Source organism: Ochotona curzoniae, unplaced genomic scaffold, assembly GCF_017591425.1.
Source record: "Ochotona curzoniae isolate NIBS_2020 unplaced genomic scaffold, NIBS_Ocur_1.0 scaffold_1852, whole genome shotgun sequence".
Lineage (NCBI taxonomy): Eukaryota > Metazoa > Chordata > Mammalia > Lagomorpha > Ochotonidae > Ochotona > Ochotona curzoniae.
The window spans coordinates 29,776,821-29,794,530 of record NW_024467087.1 but is presented as its reverse complement, the minus strand read 5'-3'; the positions used below and the strand labels follow the sequence as shown (position 1 = coordinate 29,794,530).

Sequence of the window (17,710 nt, the reverse complement as noted above, 5' to 3'; positions counted from 1 at the left end):
ACTTGTTGAGCAACAGCATTTTATTACTCCTAGAATCACAGATGCCACCCAACAGTCATACCACACAATCACAACAGGAGAAAGGGAAATGGCACACTGTGGAGAATGACCAATTCTGGTCAACCTGTGGAAACCACTGGCTTTTAAAATTAAGTTATTTCCACTGAAATGAGCAACAAAATGCAGCCCATATTGTTTCAGGGAGGCACGGGTCACAGATACAGCTCCAAAATGGAATCCTCAGGCGTAACAACTGAGTCCTCTGGCACGTGGACTGAAGAATCCCTCAGCCTAAGGGCCACAGCAACCCTGGCTCTCAGCTCCATAACAGATGAGCCAGCTAGGGAGTTGGTATTTCCTAAAGCAGATCTGCTCTATAACTCTATCTTCAAAGCCCTTTAGCTTTGAACATGGATACAGAGACAGTATCTGACAAAACTGTGTCACCACACATATTCCTAACAAATTTTACAACTGTCCAAAGTATAGCCGAGTGAGAAATAACTGCAGACCTGCAAAGCTAGCCTTATGATGGAATCTACAGGTCGTTTTCAAAATGATTAGAAGGTCTAAGACAAAAAGGTGCATCCACGTGAGAATATCCTTCTAATCAAGACTGTACTTTTGCTAAGCAAAGCTATAAATCAACTGGAATGGTAGTAAATTAAATGCAGGACTTATAGATAAGAGGATATGGAATTAAACCAAGCTCTATTTGTGTGTGCTGTGAGAACATTAAGACCAGTTCAGCAGATTCCTATTTCGTGCTAAAAAGAAAGCCATATTTATTCTGAACCATTCCATAAAAAGTAATTTTTATTAATGCTATTATACAATATGTCGATTCCAACATTGTCCAGAATGATTAAATATCAAGATTAATGTTAAGACCTGAAAATACATCTTGATTACTCTCGAGTTGATTATCCAGTTTGGGGATTATGATTCCCCAACTCAACCTGGCTTTAGCCCCATCCTCTTCCCTCTCTCTTGTCCATTTCTATACGTGTTCACTCCTTTTTCAGAGAGAATATGGGATACAGAGAAGAAATAAATGCAAATTAGTCAATTTTGTTACACAGTAAATGGTTTGCTAGGAGAAGAGATTATAAATAATGGCTAAAATGAAGCTTTGAGACTGCCAGCAGATTTCATTTATCCTCATTATCTGGTCCCTTGTTAGAGATGTGGCTTTATTTAAAACTATTATCCTCTAATGCAGTGACCCACAATACACGAGCATTAAAAAAAGCGCTTTCTCCCACCCTACTATAATATATGGTCCATACTATGTTCCTCAAAATTGCAAAATCAAGGCATAACATTTTATCCAATATGCCTCTAAGGAGTGTATTAAGTTCTCTATTTCACTATCACAGTTGCCAAAACGCTTTCATTTCTTTTACCTGTGAGCCTCATCAGCAAGTTCACAACCAAATATGCTGAAACAAAAAAAGCCTCATCTAGCTAAAAAGCATAAATGAATATAATATGTGCTTTGACTAAGTAGGCTCCATGCATATATTTCACTATTTCAGGTTATAATTACCTCCATAGTTTTGACCAGCGTGATGGCTCAGAGGCTAAATCCTTGCCTTGCAAGTCCTGGGATTCCATATGGGCACAGTTTGTATTCCGTCTGCTCCACTTCCTATCTAGCTACCTGCTTGTTGCCTGGGAAAGCAGTAGAGGATGGCCCAAGTCCTTGGAATTGTATATCCACATGGGAGACCTGGAAAAGGCTCCTGGTTCCTGGCTTTCGATTGGCTCAACTCCAGCTACTTCAGCCACTTGAGGAGTGAACCAGCAAATGGAAGATCTTTCTCTTATATCTCCTTCTGCATAAATCTGCCTTTCCAATAAAAATAAATACATTTTTTAAAAAATTAAAAAGCTTAATCTGCCCCTATACACATCCTGGCCAACAGAAAACAGTCTCGATTCTTCAGGCTGCAATTACATCATGTATTAACAAATGTCATGTCAACCCTACTCTTTACCAATTTTTCACAGCCAAATGTTGGCCTCCACGTAACAATACGGCCACAGTTCACTATACTCATTTTTTTGAGTGTATTAGGAGGTCAAAGAAATTAACATGTCTTTTGGGATAAAATCATCTGGCAAAATATGCTTTGTGATGAAAAAAAGCATCTAGTTACTGGCCATTCACATGACTTTGACCTGCTAGGCTCAATAGCACAGTGCTATTAAAGTGAATGAAAGGAGTTTGTTCCTAATGAGAGGAGCTTGGGATGATTGGCATACCCCCTAACCTTTCTGAGCCTAGTATTTCAAAGGATACATATGCTCTCTCACAAAACAGCCTTGGATAGCACACACAGGAACAATCACTGCACTGGCAGCCCGTGGGTTTGTCCCAGCATCTGGAATGTCACATACTCTTTGGAGGACAATGTTGCTTTTCCTAAAGCATAAAACCTACAGTGCAGCATGTTCTACTCTTGCATTTAGAATACCACATTATTTTCTGTCCCACTCTAGCTCAAATTTCTGCCTATCCTCTTTGTTTTCCCAGTGAAAGCAAATTAAACACAGATCAGGAACAAACTTCACATTTGGGCCTACTCAGTGTTAATTAACTCTTTTTGTGGGTCTAAAAGCATTAATATAATTATAAAGTCTGGTATCAATTTGTGTGGATCCTAATGAGACCCTTCCACTAAATTTGACTATTTACATCTGTTCTTCAAATTCCCATAGTCATGGTACTGTATCACTTAAACCACCAACCTCAGAAGCAGGTCTGAAGTTCTGACAATAGCCATTTGATTAACATAACCCCTTATGAAGCTAACGAAATTGTAAATGTGAAAAACAGTGTTGCTGCAATTCATCTTTTGTTAGTAATTAAAAATTTGTTTAGAAATTTTATTTGACAGAGGGAGAAAGAGAGAGACTGACTGATTTTCCACTCACTGGTTCACTTCCGAAGGCATACAACAGCAAACCCCAGAATAAACCCAAGTTAGGGACTGAGAACTCATTCTGGGTGTTACATGTGGATGCCAGGGACTCAGTACTTGAGCCGCCACCTACTTTCTCACAGTGTAGGTTGTCAGAAAGCTGGAACTGAGTGAGTTCTCAACCCCAGGCACGCTGATCTTGAGTGTAGGTATCCCAAGTGGCAGCTTCATGTCTGTGCCAAGTATCTGCTCTGGTTCAGCAGTTTATATTTTTATAAACCTTAAAATTTATAAACATGAAACATTTTTTGTTTATTAAAAAATAGTACATATATGTTCCAATAAATCTTTAGGAAAGTGCACAGGAGAAAATAAGGATGACCTGTAATTTCTACTATAATCTAGTGGTAACTCGTTAGTGACTTGAAATGTTTTTCCTCTGAACCAACTGAGGCATCACCAAAAACCATATATTAGGCTTTTTAAAAATCTATTCTCAGGAACTGCACTTAACAGCCCCTGTAGCTATCTTTGCAGAAGAAATCCTAGAAGCAGAAATGAAAAACAATAATTGATTTCAAAGTCATCACTTAGACATAAGTAATCTTTAAACATGCTGTGTTGTAAAAACTATGCTTCATCTCTACATCAGCTAATGGGTTTTCCCTGTTGTTATTTTGTGAAAATAACTGCAAAGGCCCCCTTGATCAAAACACGTATGTGTTGTTCTTTTCCCAAATCCACACAAAATAGTCACCTTTAGCTTAGAAATCAGTTCAGTCTCCATGGACCACTTCCTGGCTTTTGCAGAGATTACTAAAGGCCCAATTAGTGCTCAGTATGTTTGGCACACCCCTAACCTTTTTGAGGCTCACAGGGCAATTAAGGAAAAAAAAATCTCTGTAATGATTAATTATAATGAGCATTCCACAAAAACTGAACATTCGGAAGCTTCCCAAGAAAAGTTCAGGCAACACAGGTGACCTTTAAATAAAAAGCCTGCTTTTCATCAAAAGTTAGAAAAATGCACTCATTATTATTTCTTAAAATGGGAATGAAGGTAAATTGACTCATAAGAAAATGAAAGTTGTGAAATTTTCTCAAAATCTAGAGCGGTAACATGGTTCACTTTCCAAAGGTTGGTTTGAAATTTAGCTCTTGGCAAAAATACCCAATATGCCTGATAAGAAATTTGGAAAAAATATTTTTAATTTAGAACTATACATTGAGTTATCTAAGTTCAACTCAATCTACAGAAGATTTGTGTCTAAAAAATTGTATGTGGCTTGAATTTATGTAAATGCATTATTTTTGTAAATGCATCAACCTTAAAATCATGAGAAAGACAATGAGACCTAACAGTGAATTCATCTGTAAACTTAATTGATATATAAATACATACTGTTGACTTGAAACAAAATGATAAAGTATTATAATAAATAAATTAATGGCTTAGCATATCTTTTCTAAAGAGAACTTTTTTGTGGAAAGGAAAGTTAGAATGAACAATATTAAAAATTGGGTTATTTTTCTTGTCTGTTGCCTATATTTAAGTTGATGGCCATTTTAGGGAGTTCTTCTTAGGACTTGAAAATGGTTAGTGGTGACTCATTTTCTGGATGCAATATAAAACCATTTTAAAAAAGTCACAGCACCATAATGTGTTGGGGTTCAAAAATATCTTAAAGATTACCTAGTCCAAATTTTCTACTTCCTGGTGAAGAAACTGAGGCAAGCTGGGTAGTGGCAGTTAGGAACCAACCCAAGTCTACCCATTGTCCAAATCACATGTTGGGGACACACACACACACACACACACACACGCACACACACACAAAACAAACATAAAACAACAGTTTCTAATGGACTGTTAAGAAAGAGTCAGGAAGAGTTGGTGGATCATGGGAGAAGAAACAAGAAACTTTCCGTGTCCAAACACTACCTTGGGAAGAAAGCAAGAACAGAAAGATACCTGAAAAATGAATTGAGGGGTCCAATTCATTAAGGATATAAACAGCTAATTCAAAATTAAGTGCATTCAATCACCTTCTAAGAAGTTAGTTTACTTTGTCAATTTTGCTTTCTCCCTGAACTTTGGCACACAGCAAATTTGTAGAGGGCCAATCTTACACTGCACTTCAAAACACACTTGTAGTAAGGCATAAAAACAAGGCTAAATTACTGTAATGACAGTGATAGCTTACACAAAACTATTAAGGCCTCTAGGAAAATATACTAAAAAGCACTTTCTAGACATAGAAAGCCCATTTTAAACAACGAGTGACTCTTAAACTAAAAGAAAGGAAAACATGGGGCGCTTATCATAGCTGGAAACAAAATCACCCAAGGGGGCGGGAGGGTGAGAAACAGAACATATAAAAGTAGAAGCTATTTTACTGGGTGACTTTCTGAGTCATGTTAGTCATCTGTGTTTGAATGGGAACTCTGTACTGGTAAGTTACTTTTAAGGGGAGAGTAAGGGTGAAAAAGAGAATAGATAATGATGGTAGCCAAATTATTCATCTTATCTGTTTATGCTCAAGAAAGTTGTTACAAACATGATCTATTATGAACTGCAATCCAAACACGTCCGAAATCGAGTTGTGATCACCCAAGAGGTGTGCTTTAGACGTGTGCTTTTCAAGTGGCGTGCAGCATTCTGGGTAACAAGTCCACCAGGCTCATGCACAAGGATAGTTGCTTTGGTTCTTTAGGGACTGAGTGAGCCTAATGGTCTAGATTTATAGTACAGGGACAGATTTTTGGCATCACATAAGAATCATGCTAGCCTGCTGCCCAGCAAAGGTTGGTTCCATGTAACTTTTGCATACCAAAAAGGAACAATTTGCCTTAGGACCACAATGTACTGCCCAGATGACACTACAAAGACAAGTGTGGTATCAGCAGTCCAAAGATCAGTTATAGGAAAAAATAGTGTTTATAAAAAAACGTCTTTAATTTACTGAAATATCATTTAAGAGCGCTATTTCAGAATACAGAAAATGTTTCTTCCCTCATGTCTTCAACTGGTCTTTTCTCTAAAAATACAAGAGTAAAAAACTGTTGACTAACACTTAGGCAATATTTTTCTTTCTGTCAGCAAATTACTAAAACAGCTCCCACAGAATCACTGGGAGCATACTTAGTATATATGCTTTCCTATAAACAAAATGTGTATACCCTGAAAATGAGCAGCAAGAGATGACACACCTAGAAACTCCAGTCAAACACCATTCACTATAATGCCATTGGGTCTTTATATTCTTCCGGGTTTTCAAAAAGGAAAAATCACTCCCAAAAAGTTTACACAAGTTCTAGGCTACATATCATTTTGGAAGGCTCCAATGTGAAACATGATCTATTCTTTCTGAAGAACTATGCCTGTCAACCATCTCATCAACATGCAATTGACTGAAGAACACGGAACAATGGTGTGAAGCTTCTGTGTTCAAACACATGTTGGATGTCCCTTAGCAGAGAAATTTTCCACATTTAACCATCATTTTAGCTTTGCAGGTGGATGTTTCAATTTATCAGTTAATGAATATTTTCCCCAAATTATTTGCTCATCATCCTTGTCATACATAACAGGGCAATAAAGGAGCGCATGAAGTGCACAATGACTGGCAGTTCTCTGGACAGTGCCACTGCCCCATTTGTCTTTCCAGCCTTTTGTCGATAGCTTTATTGTTTTAAATGAATACTCAGACTCCTTAAGAGGCTGCCTATAGACATTCATTTTAAATACAGTTTTGAGGAAATAAGACATTGACATCAAATTAATTGCATCTACTTGTGAAAACACTTATTAAGCATTCTTTTATATTATCAATGAGAGACTCTCCAGATCCTAAAACAAAATCTCAAATTCTATTTTTCCACTAACTTCAACCATAAAATTAAGACATGTCAAGAAAGGAAAATTCCTGAAAAAACTCTGGATGAAATGCAGTAGTAATATGGTAGGCAGTACCATGGCAGTTCATTTGCTTCCTGACTATCTGAAAATCAGGTGGATATCAGCACCATCCCGTTCTTCATCCTCAAAGCCACAGGGCTGTCTCCCTTGTTTTGGATGTTACTCATCTCTATGTTTTGGATTGGGTAGACATGACTCTCTTCCTGCATTAATCTGAGCATTTTTCATCCCTTTAATTGGGAATTCCAGTGCAGTAACACACTTGGGAGTCAACTCTGAAAATTGTACTTTCCACAGAAAAGCCTTATGTTAGAAGCTTCTACTTATACAAAATGTATTTGTTATCAGTTATTTCAAAATTTTCTATTAAAATTCTGTAACCATATCCTTATTTTCCCCTGTGGGATAAACATATATGACTTTACAGTTTAGGTTAAAGTTAGAAACTTGTGGTGAATAAAATATTTTATTCTTGGAAGAAAAAATTGCCTTTTCTTGACAGTGTGAATCATCTCAAAGTGAAACATATAGTTTTATAGGGAGGACAGACTTCCCAAAGGAATTTCACGTCACAAATAGTTAACTTACATACAAAAGTAAAGTATTAACGAATATTTTCACACAATCTTCTTTTAAATAACTATATATTCAATGTGATCTCTGTAACATAACCAAATATGCAGATTTGTTCATATACAGACACAGATAATGAAGGAAAAGAAATAAAGTCATCCCCGTGTAGTCATAGGCAATAGCTTCCAAAAATCAAGGATGTTCACATCCCTTATAGAAACTGGTGTAATATTTGCATATAACTTATGCATAGTCTCCCATATACTTTAAACCATCTCTAGATTAGTTATAATAGCTAATACAATGCAAAGTCTAGGTAAACAGTAGTTATACACTATTTGCTTAGGTACTAAATAGTACAATGTCAATTTTTTTTTCCTGAATAGGTTTGATCCCCAGTTGGATGAATCTCTGGATGTAGAACCCACAGATATGAAGGTTTTGGCTGTATTCCAAATTATTTGCACCAGTTATCTCACAACACTGTAATTATGAATGATTTGCATTTATTTATACATTTTGAATTTAAAATATTATCTTCAATAAACTAAAATTATTACTATGGGTATTCAGTGTGAGTGTGTATGTGCAGGTGCATAAAATTTACTTTCCATTTTTTTTGTGGCAAAATACAAATAACATGAAAATTATCACTTTAACAATTTTAGAATGTGCAACTCAGTGGCACTCAATGCATTCATAATGCTATACAACCATCACCACTATCTAGATGTTACAGAACCTTTTCATTAATCCAAATGGAAGCACTTTGCCAAATAAGCAGTACATTTTATTCCCCTCTTTTTTCTAATCCCCAACCACTCACATATATATTTGTGGATTTTCTCATTTCTGACATTTCATATAAATGGAATCATATAGTTTGTGACATTTTGTGTTTGGCCTCTTTTAACTAGCATAATATTTTCAAGGCTCATTCATATCACAGTATGCATCAACACATCATTTATTTTTATGACCAAGTAATATTCCTTTGAATGAATATACCATATTTTGTTTAAGCCGTTCTTCTATTGGTAAACACTAGGGTCATTTCTGCCTTTTGACTGTTGTGAAAAGAGCATGTGTGTACAAATTTTTGTGTGTACAAATTTTTACATAAAGATCTGTTATCAATTTTTACAGGTATATACCTAGGAGTGAAATTCTATCAACATAGCACTTTTAAAAAGCCTTTTATTTTAATTTGGCATATGGTTTTTTAAAATAAAGCTTCAGTATTACTAAGAATAATCTATAGAATACAATTCTCATGACAGTATCATTTCATTTTCAAGCACAATAGTATATTTTTTAAAGACCAAGTCACATTCTTATACTTGAAAACATAATTTTCAAACTTGCACTTTGGGAAAAATTCTGTTACACCAAATCCTTGAAGCAATGATGAACTAAAAAGGACAACATTATTTTTAGTATAAACCACTCCAGTAGTACCTAGCTCACATTATATAATAAAAATACAAAAGTATGTGAGTGTTGTTTTTTCAACAGACATTAATATTTAACATCAAATATACAATATCATGTGGGACTAATATAGACATTTCTTGAAATTCAAGCTGGCAGACAATGTTCAAATACACATTAAAAAGTACAAAATACTAATTCTTAAATGCTTTATTTCCTACTTCCTAAACAGAAAATTAATAGATTCCAATCACACAAGCACCCAACAATATCAAAGTTAATTTTAGCTGTAGATAGCACTTGAGGTGGGCTAAACAAAAGATGACAGAATCCATGGACTTATTCATACTTATGTAATAGTCGGTGGATTCTATTATTTTATTCCTTCCCCCGAAACATAGACACACATGTATGCAATATACATTCACGCTTGTGACACAGATTGGTGTGCACACAGTTTACCAAAACTTGTCTAACTTCAGTGATCCAATTAAGGGTGTAAGTGCTTTGGTGGCTTAGCCATTCCTAGATTTCAGAACTTTTCTACCTATTATTACCTTTGACCCTAGTTTTACAAACACAGTGCCCAACAATTCAGAAAGCAGAAGTGAAAATTCAGAAACAGAATTTTAAGAAACAGCCTTAAAATCGTAAAAAGAACCACCCAAACTTCATTTAAGCAAGTAGAAGAAGTGACCTGGGAACCATAAAAAAACAGTGGAGAATATTTAGATAATAAGGGGAAAATATGTACAACAAACAGAAAGTGATAAAGTAGCATAATTTAAATCTTTAAAATGTTTTAGACACTGTAGCTTTGCTAGGGGCAGCAATATATATTAATTTTATTATTATATTTTAATGTCTCCCTTCACCAAAATCCTAAAATGCTTTCAAATCTGATAATGCTCTAAAAATCCCTGTAACAAAACCCAGAAAGAACTCTTCAATCCCACTCTCTGTGGAAGTTTTTAAAATAGCTCTGGCATAACAACAATTTATATCATAGAGATTTTGTCAAGAGAAGATGAAGAACTATCTTGTTCTGTATATGGAAAAGCTAAATTGCAGCAGCGAAAATTGTCCCTTGTCTCACAGGGAATCAGGGTAAAGCCAAAACTAAAATGATTTGTCCATAAGGCAGAAAATCTCAGTTACCATGGAGGTATGATCTTTTAAAAATAACAAAATTAAAACATGTTATATTATACTGATACAATAGCATCATTTATGACCATGAGAGAAAACACAATGCACAAGGGTATCTCACAAAGCTTGTGGAAAATAGAAATAAAAGGTCAGTTTATTTTGATGCAGCAATTTTGGAAATCTACACAGTTTTTTTTTTTCACATGTATTCTCCATCAACTGCTAGAAGACACCTCATGTATCATCAAATTCTCCTGGTTTTGTTATTATAAAGTTGATTTATTTTTCATTTGTGTATATATACTCTCTTTGTGACTACAACGTAATATAATTCACACAGGCAACAATTTTTAACATTCTGTAGCAGTCACAGGAGTATAGCAAGTATTAACTAACGTGGGTTTATTTGTGTGTAAAATATAGACCAACACTCATCTTCTCCCAACCATCAATGCAAATCGTGATGAGGACCCTTGAACTTCATTAACAAGCCAGCTCCACATATGAAATGATAATAACAATATGGCCAATAAAGACTATTTTGAGAATGGCAATTTACATGTATTTACACCACAGACATATATCTTAATATTATCGGTTAGTTTTGTTTAAGTGCATAAATTAAGGTAGCCAAGAATGAGTCAGCATTATTTAACTCTAGTTAACCAACACTTTGTTGCTGCCAGGAGATGATCTCTCCAACTGGTGTTTTACCCAAACCAACTCTTGTCTCCTGTGTTTGAGATGTATCCTCTGACCACCTAATTGCCTGGTAGCAATTGTACCAGAGTATATGGAGAATGGAACTAAAAGGAGAAATGAATTTCAGTCACTCCTCCTTACTAATTCACAGCTTTTATGAATACTTTGATGAGGCAGTAAGATAAAAGTGAAGGCCAAATTCAGTTTGGGGATTCTAACAACACATGGCATGATGCCTTTTAAAAACAAAACAAAATGTCTTTACTTACACCTCATGGTTCAGTTGCAAGGTTTCTTCATTCGTTTGCTATCAACCTCTATTATAATAATGAATCAATCCAAGAGTTATTTCCTGAGTCCAATTTTAAAATCTACTGAGGAGTTTTTTTCATATCCCTCCCCCCAAATTTTCTAACATCTTACCTCCCAATCCAAATAATCACAGACATCTTCAAAGTTAGTGAGCAGAGACACTGAGCAGAAAAGCCGTGGCAGCTCATCCCTTGTCATTGGAGGGAAACGGCTGTCTTTAAGGGCACTGTTGAGAACAAAGCAAATATTAAGACAATTACTGAATATGAAATTTTCTGATATCAAATGCATGCAGACGATCATTTTAAAAAGGTTAAAAGATTTTAAAGGAACTACTAAGTTATCAAAAGTACTAATAATTTTCAATTGTATTCAAAGCTCCAAAGATTGCAAGTCATCATTTTTAAGATTTAATAGATTGCATTAGCTAGCTCATCCCATTATCACTTCAATTGTGGAATGAATGATCAATGACATTTGATGTACAGCCATTTTCTGATGTCCTTCTCTGTTACTTGTAGAATCTGAGAATGCTTTTTAAAAAATCTTTTGAGAAGAAAACGTAGACTGGTGGAAATTTGTAGGAAGACTTTTGGATCTAGTGTTGGTAGGAGGAAACACACACACAGATACATACACACACAGATACATACACATACACTTTTTAGGAGATTTTTAAAATGTCCCACTAGGTTAGCCAGTTACCATATAATAGCACTCAAAGAGTTTAAAAAAATCAAAATTTCATTTTCTACAAGAAAAAATGAAATAAGACAAAAATAATCATGCAAATTATAGACTAAAAGTACAGATTTCAGGCCTCCTATAAAGAACAATTCAAGATATGACTCAAAAATCATGAAACTACAGGAAATAGGGCCAATTTAAGCCATAAAACTATGATTAGGAGACCCTTAATCACATCAATGGATTTCTGAATACATCAGTTCTGATTGGATCCTATAATCAAGTATAGCGTATCACAGTGTCAAACTCTAGAAAAACCCTACTGTAAGGAACAAAAGTGTTAGAGGACCATTATGCTTCCTCTGAAAAGAACTACACCTCACATACACACACACATGCACAGGCACACACAGGCATTGCATGTTCCATGTATTTTTATAACATATTTCTTAGTCAAGAAAAAGAAACACATTTTTGAGTGCTTACTAAATTAATGGCACTATAGGTATTCACAGACATCCATAATCCAATGTTCTACACAGAAATCAGGATCAGAAAAGGTTTTCACAGATCAATCCTTAGAGGTTATAAACACAGATGCTCTAAACCACTTGGTCATAACAAAATTCCATGACCGTTGGAAATGATTCCTTTTTTATTGACTTTCTCATTGTTGAGTTTTTTTTCTTTTGCTTCATCTTTGGCTTTCTGAAAGTAATCCACCGTGTCTGTATTCACAATTTATTTTGGTGTTCATTGTACCTTGCTATACAAAGGAAAATGCTTACAGAAAGATGTAGAGATGATATATATTTCTAAAATATAAATGCTTTTCACATTCAAGGAGTTAAGATTAACCAAGAAAATCAGGAAATCTGTGGTAGCTCATAACTGTGAGAACAGAATTTCAATATTTTATAACTTAACAGCATAAATTTTCTATGGTTTGGCTTCTTTTATTTTCCTACTGGAAAATAAGGTTTAATAAATACTTTCAATTTCTCATTCAAAGCCAAGATAAAGACACATGTCAGTATGTTGTAATTCCCTCGCCCTGTCAAACACACACACATACACACACAGGAGAGAAATTCTGAAAAATATACCAAAAAATTCCATACACATTAAACCAAAGATCAGGCGAAAGAAAGAGATGTAAAACAGCCTTATATTTTAGACTACACCATGTAATTTTTTTGGTTACTGATTTTAAATTGTAGCAACATACATACAAAATTTGGCATTTAAAAAATTTTTTAGCGCACAGTGCTGTATATTTAAGTAATTCACATTGTTTGGCACTCGTCACCACTCATCATCTCCAAAGCTTTATCATCTTCAAGTGAAATTCTGTACCCATGGACCACTAACTTTCTGGTTCTCTCTTCTCCATAACCCTTGGCATAAAATGTACTTTAAATATACTTTTATGGTTCCAAATACAGTAACATAGTTGCTAAAGTTTTTATATACAATCATTTTGAGATGTAATTCATATACCATAAATATTACCCTCTTAAAGTATATAATTCAAGGGTTCATAAAATTTTGCAACCATCACTACTACATAATATTAGAGCATTTAAAACCATCACACAAAAGACGCTCTATTTATTAGCAGTCATTGTGCATTCTTTACACATATAAACACGTTACCCCCACTGCAAATTCTTGAGAAGCCCTAATCTACTTCCTGTTTCTAGGAATGTGCCTATTCTAGACATTTTGTGAATTTCAAATCAGACAATGATCATACAATTTCATCATTGTCACTGCTAACAGTGTTCCACTGAATATGCTATTCCACATTTGTAAGCATCTATGAACTGATGGACATTTTGGGTTGTTTTTACTTTTTATTATGGAAAACGCCACTCGGAAGATTTGTATATAAATTTTAGTTTGGTAATATGTTTTCATTTCTCTTGGGTAGATAACCTGGAGTGGAATTCCTGGATCATAAAGTTGATTCTATCTTTCACATTTTTGAGGAAACAATAAATGGTTACTCATAATAGCCAGATGATTCTTTATTCACATCAGCAATGCATGAGGGTTCCAATTTCTCCACAACATCTCCAAGGCTCGTTATGTTCTACCTTTTCCCCCACGTAATTCGAAATATAGCTTGAGGGAATGAATCACATATCTGCTGGTTCACTTTCCAAATGCATGCAACAGATAGGTTAGGCAAGATAGAAGTCATCAGGAACTCAATTAGAGTTTCCCATGCGGGTTGCAACAATCCAAGTATGTAAGCCACCACCTGCTCCCTTCCAGGGTACACACTAGCAGGAGCCAGGTTCTGAAGCACAGCTGATCCTGAAACCAGACATTCTGATGTGGGATGCAGGTATCCCAAGTAGTGCTGTGTCAGATGCTCACCTCTGTTCTTCACCCTTTTAACTATATCACTGGTCTTCCATGAGTGAAATGCTTTGTCTTCAGTTATGTTTCATTAAAACAATACACATACTGACTGAAGTTACAATATAGTTAATTTCTCTACACTATGAAACAGGTTATTATTGTGTTTATTTTCTCGGAAGCCTTTAAAAGGTAAATTGTTGCTCAAATAAATTAAAATATTTCCATGTCAAGGAAATTTGCAAGAACCTAAAATGTAACAGGGTCATGCCAGCAAGCTTTTCTCATGATATGGAGCTTTGTTGCTTAATCATTCTAGGCTTTAAAAAACAGACAGTGCTTAGAGCAAGGAGCAAATAAGGGAAAATGCTAGCATAGGTAATAGGAGAAAATGACAAGACGCCTCTCTAACGAAAATTCAAATGTACTGACTTCAAAGCTTTGAACTAGTAAAGGTCCATTAGTCATGATGGTAGTAGTTTGATTTCACAGAAACACTCAAATGGGACTTTCAATTCTTGCGTTTTCCATCAACTCCAAGTTAACTTTTCATCGAACTCATGAGCACAGAAATCCAAAGGGTAGGAAGCCCTCTATATCTCTAAATGCAAATTCCTAGGGAAACAAACTAGCAATGAAAGCCTAGCAAGGATTTAGGGGATTATAAAAAGATGAAAATGCAGCTGGAGACTGACCTCAGAGCTGCCCGGCTGGCGTGGATAGCTGATAAACAAGAGGATTCAGCTTTCTTCAACCATGCTCTCTTTAGTATAATGGAACATGCAATGCTAAAGCTGAGCCATTAGAGAGGCTATTTCAATTTGGAGATACAGTCAATTCAGTGACTGGCTTGAGGTGGTATGACCCAGCTTAGCTATCGACAGAGGTGATGCTACAACAGGTTTTCAGACTTAAAATTTGGACCTTAATGCAAAATTCTTTGTGGTAGTCACACTTAAGTTTTCTCCTTTGAATGGATTATGTCTTTAATGTTTTAAATGCTTGTCTTCCTTGGCAATTCTGATTTCAGACCTACAGTGACTCTGCCTACATATAATAAATAATAATCCACCAACATTCACTATAGCCAAAGGGTAAATACGGCCAGACTTCTGTCTATTAGAAATGTTCAGGAGTAGAAAGAATTTTTAAATATTAATATCGTCCATGGAAAGCATTTTATACCAAGTAATGTCTGCCAATTTAAATTCTAGGCAGTCTAAAGAACTCACAAGAGGATACTGTACTACATCCTTATGAAATTCTCTTTGCCAGAATAGGAAGCCACTTTCTTATATTTAAATAGTACTAGGAAAAACAAAACAAAACATTTATGCACAAAACCAGCCAGCTGCTCCATCATCTGTATAATGGATGAGAAAGGTTAACACAACAGTTTAGTTTACATATCATTCAAATATATTCAATATTCAATTCAAATTGGCACCTTCCCAAGAACATACTTCACCTAATTGAGAAACAGCATTAACATCTGCCAAAGGTAAACCTCACTTTAATCAAAATGAACATTTAAGAAAATAAATTAAGTTTTTCTCTCAAAGAATTTCTAACAGTGCCTAGAAACTATGCTAAAAAGAAAAAGAAAAAGCAGCACAAAAAGGAGGCAAAATCATGTATATTACAGGACTGATCAAAACCAATATAGCAGGCAACAAAAACTGTGTGCTTTCTGCAACACTGATGATCTTAATTGGTTAACCAGTGGAATGTTAGCAAACTGCAAGAGGCTTCAAATTACACACAATCATTTTTCAGGACAAGGAGGTAATTAAAACTAAAATTAAAAATCTGTTTGGAAAGGCGAAGAAGCGCAAATCAAGCACAAATTAGCCTTACCAGAATAAAACAAGAGAGAGACAGATCTTCATGAAGGGTTTCAACTATCAGGAAATTTCATATCCTGCCATTTCGCATTAGAGCTTCTGGAACAGAATATACACGTGGCATATCTGAACCCCACAAACTGAGAACACTACAATCTCAAACCCATATTTGAAAAATTACCCATAATCTCTCTTTCTCATTAAGTGGCAATTTTAGATTCCCAGAATTCAAGAAATAGTTGGCATAAAACAAAAAGTAAAACTGAGATTATTCAACCAACCTTAAGAGCAGAAAGCAACAACAAAAAACACAATTATGGTTAAGGAAGGAAGAGAATCTTGGTGAGGGCTGTGACTCAAAAGAATAGTTTCAATTGTAAGCCATATGTACAATGTTACCAAACCAGGAGATGTTTTTTCCTATGCAATTATAAATACAACCTACTTGCTGCTCAGTGAACATGAACTCTCACTAATTTTAAATTAGATATTTTAATATGATGAATACTTTGGAACAAACAGAGGAAACAATTAAGGGCTAGAACAAATGAAAATAAAGGTATAAAGGATAAAGAGAAAACGGAGGGGATATATGGAAAGAAAAAGCAAGAAGCAGAAAAAGAACATATGAAAAAGGGGGACACCAGGAAAGGGCTCAAATGAAGACACACACAAAAGGACACAGAGAGAAAACAAGGGCCTGGGGAGAATGAGTAAGAGAGAGGGAGATAAAGGGCATAGGTTCCTTAGGTTTTGATATCCTTTGGCTCCTCCACTATGAGATTTACTCAGGCTTTAGAGGAGTGTTATCGCCTACTGCCTTCTGATTAGCTTAAACTCCTTGAATTGCTCTAATCTTGAATTCTTAAAAGCCTCTGCTCTCCATGAGATAACCATAGCTGCCCACCAGAAGGGAAAAAAAAAATATTCTTTGGGCTGCAAGCCGTGATGACCAGAGCAGTATCTTCAGAATTTGCTTCCTAAGCTGGGAGTTCCTGCCCTCTAAATTAGAGAAAGGCATTGTGAATTTGATTTAGTGGAGCAGGACTAAAATCAGAAAATACAAAATTCATAAAGAAACAGATGGCTAAATGTTTGTGTACATGGTAAGTTTTTCTCATTTCCTTCCAAAGCATATTAACACAATGTTTTTCTCTGAAGAGTTTCTAGATTTACTCTAGCTTGTTTTCAGAAAGGAACTACTAGAAATCATTTTGCTTGAATTAGGTTTCTGATGAAAGTCTTTTAAAATATATTCCACCAAAGTAAAATGAGCATGATTCTTCTCATTGTAACTCAGGTTCAACTTGAAGAATCAATTTGACTTTGGGTTATTCATTACTTTACACAGTAAGAATAGTGCTTTCCTGGGTTTGGCAGGAAAAAAAAGTGTGGGTTTGGAAAATAGATTATGTATGACCACTAACAATTTCTTCAAAAATTTGAAAACATGAGATTGCTTCTACCTTTAAGAGACTGCTAACACAAAAATAACCCGACATAGATGTTCAAAATTTCCACGGTTTCTCATCCTTTTCTAAGTTACTATAAAATTGAGTGAATTATCTCTTAACTAAAATGGCTATTTAGAACTGTTGTCTACAAAACCGTGAATGAGTATTATTTCCCAAGAGCCACTGAAAGTATACCTACATTGTGTAGCAACAGTTCCCTAAAATTAATGCCAATAAATGTAGTTTCTAATAGGAAAACCTGAAATCATTATTAGTACAGGAACACTATTCCACAATTCTATAGGACATAGCACAGTAAAATGGCTCGGAGTTTGGGCACTGGAC

At 35.2% G+C, this 17,710-nt stretch overlaps 1 protein-coding gene across 3 annotated transcripts in view; it reads right to left on the bottom strand.

The window, feature by feature from the left end:
* The window catches only part of AMMECR1 (AMMECR nuclear protein 1), a 122,449-nt gene that overhangs the window by 11,414 nt on the left and 93,325 nt on the right, over window positions 1-17,710 (bottom strand). For all 3 annotated transcript variants that reach the window (XR_005885826.1, XM_040999735.1, XM_040999736.1), the window contains one exon: window positions 11,125-11,239. Coding sequence is in view for 2 of the 3 variants with exons in the window: in XM_040999735.1 (XP_040855669.1) it covers window positions 11,125-11,239 (115 nt within the window). In the remaining variant the exon portion in view is untranslated. The remainder of the gene's footprint in view (window positions 1-11,124; window positions 11,240-17,710) is intronic.